Source organism: Nematolebias whitei, chromosome 1, assembly GCF_014905685.2.
Source record: "Nematolebias whitei isolate Nwh7 chromosome 1, NemWhi1, whole genome shotgun sequence".
Lineage (NCBI taxonomy): Eukaryota > Metazoa > Chordata > Actinopteri > Cyprinodontiformes > Rivulidae > Nematolebias > Nematolebias whitei.
Window position 1 is genome coordinate 39428818 of NC_056498.1, and position 9717 is coordinate 39438534.

General features: G+C 45.5%; 1 protein-coding gene across 1 annotated transcript in view; it reads right to left on the reverse strand.

The window, feature by feature from the left end:
* The window catches only part of dysf (dysferlin, limb girdle muscular dystrophy 2B (autosomal recessive)), a gene marked incomplete in the record, with an annotated part of 114172 nt that overhangs the window by 67513 nt on the left and 36942 nt on the right, over positions 1 to 9717 (reverse strand). Inside the window, 12 exon segments of the mRNA XM_037676856.1 lie at positions 1 to 92; positions 336 to 377; positions 614 to 649; positions 751 to 780; positions 1809 to 1949; positions 2296 to 2477; positions 5395 to 5472; positions 5659 to 5743; positions 5964 to 6137; positions 7317 to 7459; positions 7530 to 7635; positions 7702 to 7816. Coding sequence (XP_037532784.1) covers positions 1 to 92; positions 336 to 377; positions 614 to 649; positions 751 to 780; positions 1809 to 1949; positions 2296 to 2477; positions 5395 to 5472; positions 5659 to 5743; positions 5964 to 6137; positions 7317 to 7459; positions 7530 to 7635; positions 7702 to 7816 — 1224 coding nt within the window.

The window sequence follows — 9717 nt, forward strand, 5'->3', positions numbered from 1 at the left end:
GTTCTTTGCAGAACCGGTTTGATTCCCTGAGGAACCATAAAGACGTTGGGCTCTTTCTGAGGTGGTGGGTATGGAAGGTCCGACTCCTCCGGCTGCCAGCAGGAACATAGATCAGAGAAGAGTCATTATAACGGATAAATGACACAAAACACAAGCGTGACGTTTACTGACAAACCTCTGCTGTTTAAGTACAAGCTTTAGCAGCAGCATATCAGACATGTTTGTTACAAACCACATCTTCAACCCTTGATGTTAAAATGAGCGCTACGATGAGGCTTTTGTGGACATGAAACAAAACGAGCACAAATGTGTTTGATGTTTTGAGCAGATTGTACCCATTGCTGCTGCAGGTTTTCAGAGAGGAATCCTGGAAACAACTGAAGAAAAACAGACAATTGTAAAGAGAAGTGAACTCACCACAAACAGTAATTATCAGACCCTGCTGTCGTATTTAAACTATAAAATTATAATGCTGGGTTGATTAAACTCAGAGCAAAAGTTAAGGTTTTCCATCTTGTGTCTTTAACCATCAACAGAACAACTATTATTATTATTATTACCACTATATTGTGACAATCTAATGTAAGTTCTGACGCAGTCCGTGTAGTTTTACCTCATCCAGTACTTGGGTTGACCCAACAAAGTCCCCCTGTAGGTGAGACAAGGTGGAAATAATCGCTTAAAAATAGTAAAGAAATGTGTAAATGAAGGGATGTTACAGCAAGGACAACGTTGTGGACATGAGCTGACCTCGAGTCCTGGAAGGTGGTGAACCGATGGCTGTGGAGACAAAACAAGATCAATCACTGGCATGGAATGACTGAAAACAAGATTTAACAGCAATACTGTTTAGATGTGAGAAATCACAGCCATGTAGGGATAATCAGTCCGCTGTGGTGAAGAAGGAGCTGAACTGCAAGGAGCAGCTCTGTTTAAAAATACTTTATTCATCCCAAAGGGAAAGTAAATGTTGTAACTCATTATCCTCGTTTCATTAAGAGATGTTACAGATGCTGATGGCTGTAGGCAGGAAAGGTCCGCCCCACAGAAGATCAGAAGAAACTGGATGCAGATGCCGTCCGATCCGTCCACCCAGACTCGGATGGCCTCTCGGTTCCTCCAGGCAACAGGACCGCCGAATATTAGGCAGAACTCCTCCCTGAGCGATGGCCACTCCTCCCAGCAACCTGCCGAGCTCCTCGTCGCTGCGGACAGCCGGTTGCAGGTGTCGGGAGACGATCCTGTCTTTCTGCTGTCACGAGCCGTGTTTCCTGCCAGTGCCAGGATCTCAGTGGTCAGGCACTCGAGCACAGCCGGCAAGGAGACGGGAATGCATCCACGGAGCCTCCTTTTCAACTCATTTGAGATTTGGCGCTGTAGTTGCAATATTATTTGAGACTTTAGGATGTTAATCAGCTGTTCCCGGTTGTAAAAAAAAAAAAAAAACCTTGTTGTCATGGTTACGCATCATAACAAATAGTTGCCCAGCATCAGAAACAATCATTCAAAAAAGGTGAATTACATCCAGAAAAAGAGGAATTAAAAGTTTCCAAAAGTAAAATATCTGAACGAATGTAACAGAGATACTGCAACATGTCACCACCGCAAGCGGCGCAGTTCCAGAATACCTGTCGATCTATGTTCCTACCCCCATATATGGTCATGAAATTTGGGTAGTGACCGAAAAAATGAGATTACACAGGAGGTCCAAACACGTAGTCCTAGTTCACCCAAAACGATTGTAAACCCAAGAGACAAAGAACAACAACATGACTAAACAGACTGGTACAGACTAGATGACATGTGACCTTTTCTCTGCGTATGAGCTCGAAGGCCGCCAACAGATCGCCGGCGCTCTTGTCTCCTCTGTGGATTGGGAACCAGGCGAGTCGAGGCGAGGGACTCAGGGACGGCTGGCACACGCAGCGACCCATGAACTCATCCGCTCCCTGGAGGTTCAGAAAACAACACAGACAGAACCAGACAACAAAGTGACAAAGGAGAACCAAAACTAAAGAAGAGTACCGCATACGGCACATTATGCACCCTTCATTAAACTATTATACAGCAATCTATAGCAACGGCAAAGACATTGTGTAATGCTTGACCTTGATCGTGGGGTGATAAAAAGTTCACGAGACACTCCATTTAGTGATGATGTTTGGCTTTTGTTATCATCTTGAGTGGATCAGAAGTTATGTGTGGGACAAGAGAAAGTTTACGGACATACGTAGACTATACCAAAACACATCCCTTCAATGGGCGTATAGAAAGAACAGTTTTGTCTATACTCACGTAAGTATCCTCGTCATAAAGCTCCACCACGATGTTGGGTGGGTTGGCCATCGTCGCCTCGGGGTCCCCGAAGATCTCCACCTCGTAGAAGATGAGCGTCTGGTCCCAGGTGGGATTGAGGGTGTTGCGGACGGTCACCGTCCTCTGGGACTGATGGAGGAAGGACACGATGGCGTAGGGGTCTGTATGGACAGACACGTCCGGTTTTCAGTAAAAACTTAAACCTTAAGTTTGGTATCTTGAATGACCCCTGACAAACACGACTTAGACCCAAAAGGAGTCTCAGAATTGCGCTGCGTTCAGTGTACCATGAAAGTGGGACATCAGAACTCTACCTCTTGCTTTACTGTAGAAAAAATAAAATCAGTTTAACCCTCCTGCTGCCCTTGGGTCAAACCAACCTCAAAGGTCTTAGTTTGGGTTCATTTTGACCCAAGAGCAGCAGGAGGGACTCAAATAATTGAATTCCAAAGCTTCAGGTTGACGGCAAACATTATACGAAAGGATTTCCCAGCACTACAGCCGTTAGAGAAAAACGTTCCAATTACAAAAAAAACCTAAAAGGATTATTTTTGAAGACGTCCCCGTTAGAAAACTTAAATTTACACACAGATTATTGAGATTATAAGATCTTTCAGTTACAGGGACTAGACGGTGTCATCGTGGACTCGTTTTTATGAAAAACTGAACCAAAAAAATAAAAAATAAAATCATTTTTTTTAATACTACAGCTTGAGCTCATTCTGACTCATTTGACCGAAACAAACATCAGTCTACCAGCGTACCACCATGAGCAATTCACAGAACGCTCTTCATTACTGAGCGCTGATGTTTCACGACTGTATCAAAAGAACTAACAGAGAAAAACTGCAGACGAAAAATGATTTAACAAACAAGTTTGAATTTTACTAACAGACTAAAAGGACTGTCGGGTCAGTCTGACGCGCGCAGGTTAAAGTGTTTAGCTTCACGTCCTGAAACGTACCATCCAGGATGAGGTGACGTTTAAAAACAACGACGTGAGAGTCCTCACAAGTGTAGCAATAAACGCTTTTTGATGTGTTTGAACTGTCCTGGCGTCGGCGGCTTGGGAACGCCGCTCCGAGAGGCCTGCAGCTCAGAGCCCCTCTCCTAAACGTTTAACACACACGGTTTCCAGTGTGTGTGTGTGTGTGTAATGAGCCCACATGTACGTACAGTTACACAGACTGAGTACTTTGTTGTTTTAGGCTGAGTAACGGGTCCCTGCGGAGCCGTTAGCCGTTAGCATCAGAGTAAACAGAAGCTAAGATGCAGTTTCCCACCAGCCCTCCATTAACTTCACGGCTCACACACACACACTGCGTACGGTGACCCGATCAATTAGCGCCCGCTCCCAAAGGCCCATTAGCTCGTATAAACAGTACCACAAACAGCCCGGGGGGGCGGGTTAGCTAAAGCTGAGTGTTGGTGGGCGTGGGGGGGGAGCAGCAGCCGGAGCTCCTGGGGGAGCGACAAACGTAAATAAACACAAAGAAAACTGGAAAAAAAAGGTTCAGACAGAGGGAGGTGATGAAAGGGAGAGAAAGGCCTGAAAAGGCCGGCGGTCCGTGAAGGAATGCTTGTCGCCCGCTGCCTCAGCCTCAGCTGATGATATTTAAGACGAGCAAAAAGATGAAGATTAGCTAAAAACATGCTGAAATGTAGCTGAAATGGATGAACAAGCCTAAATCTGCGGAAGAAAGCACCAATATTTGCTGAATTAGGCTTACATAAGCAGAAATTAGCACAAACAGGAAATTAGCTAAAATAAAAGCTGAAATTAGCACCCCAAAAAAAAAAAAAGGCTGAAAAGTAGCTGAAAAGGCAAAAAGAAGCTTAAACTACCAGAATGGACTGGAAAGAACTGTCATGAGCTCAAGAAATGTGGAATTAGATTAAAAAGCCACAATTAGCATCAAAAGAGCTAAATTTTAGCTGAAAGAGCAGAAAAAGATGAAAATAGAAAAAAGCTGAAAGGAGCATAATGAATGAATGAATGAGCTTTATTTTTAAAAAAAGGGACGATGTACAACTCAAACATAAATGTCACCATTTGAAGCGCCGTACCAGATTACAGCAAAAGATAATTCGCATCTGCAGTCCCCGACAAGCTGAAATTAGCTAAAAGAAGTTAATTAGGCTGAGCGTAGCAGAAATTAACATAAAAACTTGAATTTATCTGAAAACAGCTGAAAGTAGCTAAACATGCTTAAAAGATGCTGAAAAGGTAGAACAAGCTTCAATTAGCAGAAGAAAGCAGAAAGAACATGTTTGCTGAAAGAAGCAGAAGAGAGCACAAAAATGATAATAATCTGGAAAAAGCTGAAATTAGCACAAAAAAAACTGATGAAAAGTAGCTAAAACAGCAGTAAGAAGCTTAAGTTATCAAAAGTAAGTGGAGAGACATTTTTGTTCAATTTGGCTGAAAAATGTTGAAATGAGTATAAAAAATGTGGAATCAGCCAAAAAAGCTCAAATTTGCATAAAAACAGCTAAATAGTAGCTGAAACAGCACAACAAGCTGAAATTAGCAGAAAGAAGTTAGAAGAAGCACAAAAATGTTGTAGTTAGCAGAAATAATCTGAAAGGAGCCTAAAACAGCTGAAAAAGTTTAAATTTTCAGAAGAAGCTGAAAGAAGCTGAATCAGCACAAAAAGTGAAAGGAGCAGTAAAAGGTTGTGAACAGATTTTAAGATTTGAAGAAGGTAAAATGAGCTCAACTCATTTTCTTCGAGAGAAAAATGTCAGAAAAGGCTAAATATTTCAAACAGCTAAAGATGCACCAACATTAAAAGTCACAGCGGGATCGTCCTGAAAGAGCCGAACTTTTTCATTCATGATTTGTCGAAACTGATGAAAACTTCGGGACGAGGAAGATGCTGAAAAACGTCCAGAAGGAAATCGTCTCACGTAGAGAGGACGTTTCATAAACGTTCATAAAATGATGATTTGTTTGAGTTTAACCTCCAAACTCCTGAATGGCTCTGATGTCACTTTTAGACCAGCAGATCGCACCAGACCCTCCGGTCCGATCGATGCCAGACGAGACCCTCCAGACCGGACTTTACTGCTCAGTACCTGAGAAGCTGTCTTTGTCCATGGCCAGCAGGTCTCGGGCTTGATACATGTAGCAGCGCAGGTGGTACCGGGTGGCCTCTGCACACACGAAACACACAAAGCACGCTGAACAGGTGAAGGAGGCGAAGAGAAGAGAGGAAGAGGAGGAGAAATAACCTTCCTGCTGCCCTTGGAGCAAAATGAGCCACGAGGCCTAAAACCTGTGGGTCATTTTGACCCTCGGGCAGCAGGAGGGATAAATAAGTGACACGTGAGTTTCCGTACGGTCAAAGAAACAGGAAATTGTTGGTCTGTTGACACCAAAAGTGGTCGTGACCGACTTGTCGTCGTGTTTGTCCTCTACGCTGCTCTGCAGGAGGAAAAGAAGAAAAGGAGACGATGAAAACTTAATATCTGTACGTACAATTAGAGCGACTCTGAGCTGGTGTTAAAATATTCGTGAAACCTCCAGACACAGTCGTTTTTGAAAAGTAAAACTTTGACAAACTGCATGTTTGCCTTCACGACCCTCCTGCTTTCCTTGGGTCAAAACGACCCGCGAGGTCTCAGTTTGAAGACGGAGGCCTCACCAGAGAGCACTCCAGAGCAAAGATGGCCGCCGGTCCGGTCTTCTCCAGCGGCTCCATGCGGCACCTCCACCTGCGCCTCCTGAAGCTGTCGGTCTTCCGGGGCTTCAGGTGGAAGTTCCAGCCGAACAGCGAGGCGTACTCCCAGCCCTCCCGGTCCGCCTCGTTCGGGCGCTGCTGCAAAAACAAAAACATGTACTTTACAAAAAACATTCAAAGCTAGGTCTGCTTGTCACCGATGACGCAAAAATCACAACTTTATTCAGATTTTTTTTGTTAAAAAAAAAAAGGAAAAATAAAATATATTTAGTGTTTTTTTTGGTCGTTCTTCATGTTTTCATTTGTGCAACTTGAGCACCATCTGGTGTCCAGAAGAGGGAACTGCAGCAGGAGAAGAAAAACATCAAACTGGATTTTTGTGCCTTTTTCTTTCCTGTCTAACGTGTACAGAAAGAAAAACAGCATTTATTTGTACCAGATGTATTAAATCAAAGAAACAGAGAGATAAACTCTGTCTCTGTCGTTTCATTTTACTCCAGTAAACCTCGAGACTTTGAGTGAAGAGGACCCGGACACTGATGGGTTCTCCTGGTGTTCTGGGTCACCAGTGACAAAATAAAGTTTGTGTATTTTTAAACTCGCCTGCTCGTGTGGTTTTCTCTGGAAAGATCAACTTTCAGCAACACTGAGAGCATTTTAAGTTAAAAAAGATCTGAATTGTTCTGGATTTGGTCTAAAAGTGAAAGTTTTGTAGACGTCTACACCCAGTCCATCCATCGCCTGCCACTGGTTCTGGAGTCAGGCCTCTGGGGCAGCAGCTTGAGCAGGGAGGTCCAGACATCTCCACGTTCACCTCTTCCGGCTCTACTGGGAGGACCTCGAGTTGTTTCCATGCCAACCGAGAGACGTAGTCTCTGCAACGCTTCCCCGGGGACAGTTCTTGGAAAACCTCCCTAGAGAGGTCTTCCAGGGTGCAGCTCAACTGGCTCCGCTGGATGTGGAGGGGCAGTGGTTCTACTCTGAGTCTCGCCCTATCTCTAAAGGAGAGCCACCCTGAGGAGAAAACTCATTTCAACCTCCTGCATCCACGATCTCGTTCTTTCGGTCACTACGCACAGTTTGAGACCAAAGGTGAGGGTAGGAACATAGACCGACCGGTAAACAGAGAGCTTCTTGCAGCTCAGCTCCCTCTTCACCACAACAGACCGGCACAGAGTCCACAATACTGCTGAAGCTGCACCGATCCATCCGTCGATCTCACGCTTCATCCTCCCCTCACTCGTGAACAGAACCCAGAGGTGGATCTTTGAAAGGTTCATGACTGAAAGCAGGAGAAGCAGTTTGGACGATCGTTACCTTCCTGAGAGCTTCCATCTTCTGCTGGTCCCGTCGTCTCATCCGAATCCACCGTCTCCTCCGGTTGGTGTGGTACATCTTCTCCGCAGGAACCCAGGCCTTGGGCCGGCGGTCTGGAGGGATGGTGATGCCGTACTCCCAACCTGAACGAACCGCAGGACTTGTCAGTTTTCAGCTCCGGTTGTTGACGGGAGTCGTTCTGTTCGATCTCACCTTGATCGTCGACAGCTCTGTTGAAGTCTTCGCTCCACTCCACCTCCTCCCACGCCCAGCCCGGAGGACACTCCACCTCGTCTTTCGGCACCGCTTTCTCTCCGTTCTGAAACGACAAACAGCTTTTAGATCCGCAGACTGAACGGGAGCGGGAACGTTCCCAGGTACGTACCACATCGGTGTAGCCCTCGGGCATGCCGATCCACTGTCCGCCCAGCAACCTCATCTGGTTTTCAAACACCTCCTCTGTGAAGGTCATGTGACCGGCGTCTGCGTCAAACAGCAGCCTGAGGAGAACCAAACATGACCACCGTCAGTCCCTGAACCAAGGCAGTCTGTGACCCGTTCTGGCAAAACAAGACAAAATCAGGAATTGTTCATTGCCGAGTTATTCTGTTTCTAAATGTTTCTAAATCCTCCATAGTTTTAAAAGTACATTAAAATAAATGTTTTTTCATAAAACCCAGTACAAAATATATTTTGTACAAAATATATTTATAAATGAATTCCACCACTTGCTCTTGCAGAGGGCGGACGCTTTCCCCCTCCTTCACTTTGCTTTGCTGCTCTGTCCTGTCTGTGAAACTGTGGCGTTGTCCTTGGACGTCCCTCGAGAATGTTTCCGGATCTCACCGGAGGAAACTGGCTGATTATTCCATCCTGATCAGAACTCTTACAGCGCCCCCGAGAGCGTCCTTGGACATCCTCACCGCCCTTGTCCCCCCCCCCCCACCCCCGAATGTCTACGTCACCATGTGCTTGTATGTGCGGGGTGTTTTTTCATTATCAGGGTCTTTCTTCTCAGCCAAGAACAAAGAGTTTGATAGGATATTTTTTACTCCAATGACTCACATCAAAACAACCATCAACATCAACGAGGACCCTCATCAGTACGCACCGTGAGAACCGATCAACAGAGGATGCAATCTCCTCTGTGGTCCACACTGCACTCAACCACCTGGAGCAGAAAAACTCTTACGTCCGTATGCTCTTTGTGGACTTCACATCCGCCTTCAACACCATGATCCCCCAAACCCTGATGGACAAACTATCCACACTAGGACTAAGCCCCTCCATCTGCAACTGGGTACTAGACTTTTTAACAAACAGACCACAGTTAGTGAGGATCCACAACCTCTCCTCCTCCACCATAACCCTCAGCACTGGCTCTCCTCAGGGATGTGTGTTGAGCCCCCTCCTGTTTACTCTGCTCACATATGATTGTGCAGCTACCCATCCAGGCTGTCACATTGTAAAGTTTGCAGATGATACAGCGGTGGTGGGATGCATCACAAACAATGATGAGTCCAGCTATAGGCAAGAGGTGGAACACCTGGAGAGCTGGTGCAGAGAGAATAACCTTCACATCAATGTGAAGAAGACAAAGGAGATGATTGTGGACTTCAGAAGGAACAAAAACACCTACACCCCCCTGAACATAAGAGGATCTGCGGTGGAAGTGGTCTCCAGCTACAAGTACTTGGGTGTACACATGAATGACAACCTCAGCTGGAGCAACAACACCACCAGCCTGATCAAGAAAGCTCATCAGAGACTCTACTTCCTCAGACGGCTGAGGCGAGCTGGTCTGGGAAGCTCAGTCCTCACCTCCTTCTACAGGTGTGCAGTGGAGAGCATCCTGTGCTCGAGCATCAATGTGTGGCATGGAGGCTGCACAGCTGCAGAAAGAAAAGCTTTGCAGAGAGTGGTGAAGGCTGCACAGAAATCTGTTGGAATCAGTCTCCCCACCATCACAGACATCTACACCTCCAGATGCAGGAAGAGGGCCACCTGCATCATGAAGGACCCCACCCACCCAGCACACACACTTTTTGCCCCACTCCCCTCAGGAAGGAGGTTAAGGAGCATTAAGTGTAGAACCACTAGACTGAGGAACAGCTTCTACCCTGAGGCTGTTAGACTCATGAATCTCTAACTAGAATAATCACTGTGAAAAACCATATCATGTTGCTGCTGATCTGTTTCATGTTGCTGCTGATCTGTTTCAATGTTGATGTGTTCATGCGTGCACATCTGCTCACAGACTCATGTTCATGTTTGTGCTGATGTTCAATGTTTTATGTTATGAGTGCTTAGTGTATATTTAGTTGATGTTTTTCTTAGTTCATATCTTAGATGTTATTACTGTTTTTCTTAGACATTTTATTGTTGGATGTAACTGGGACCC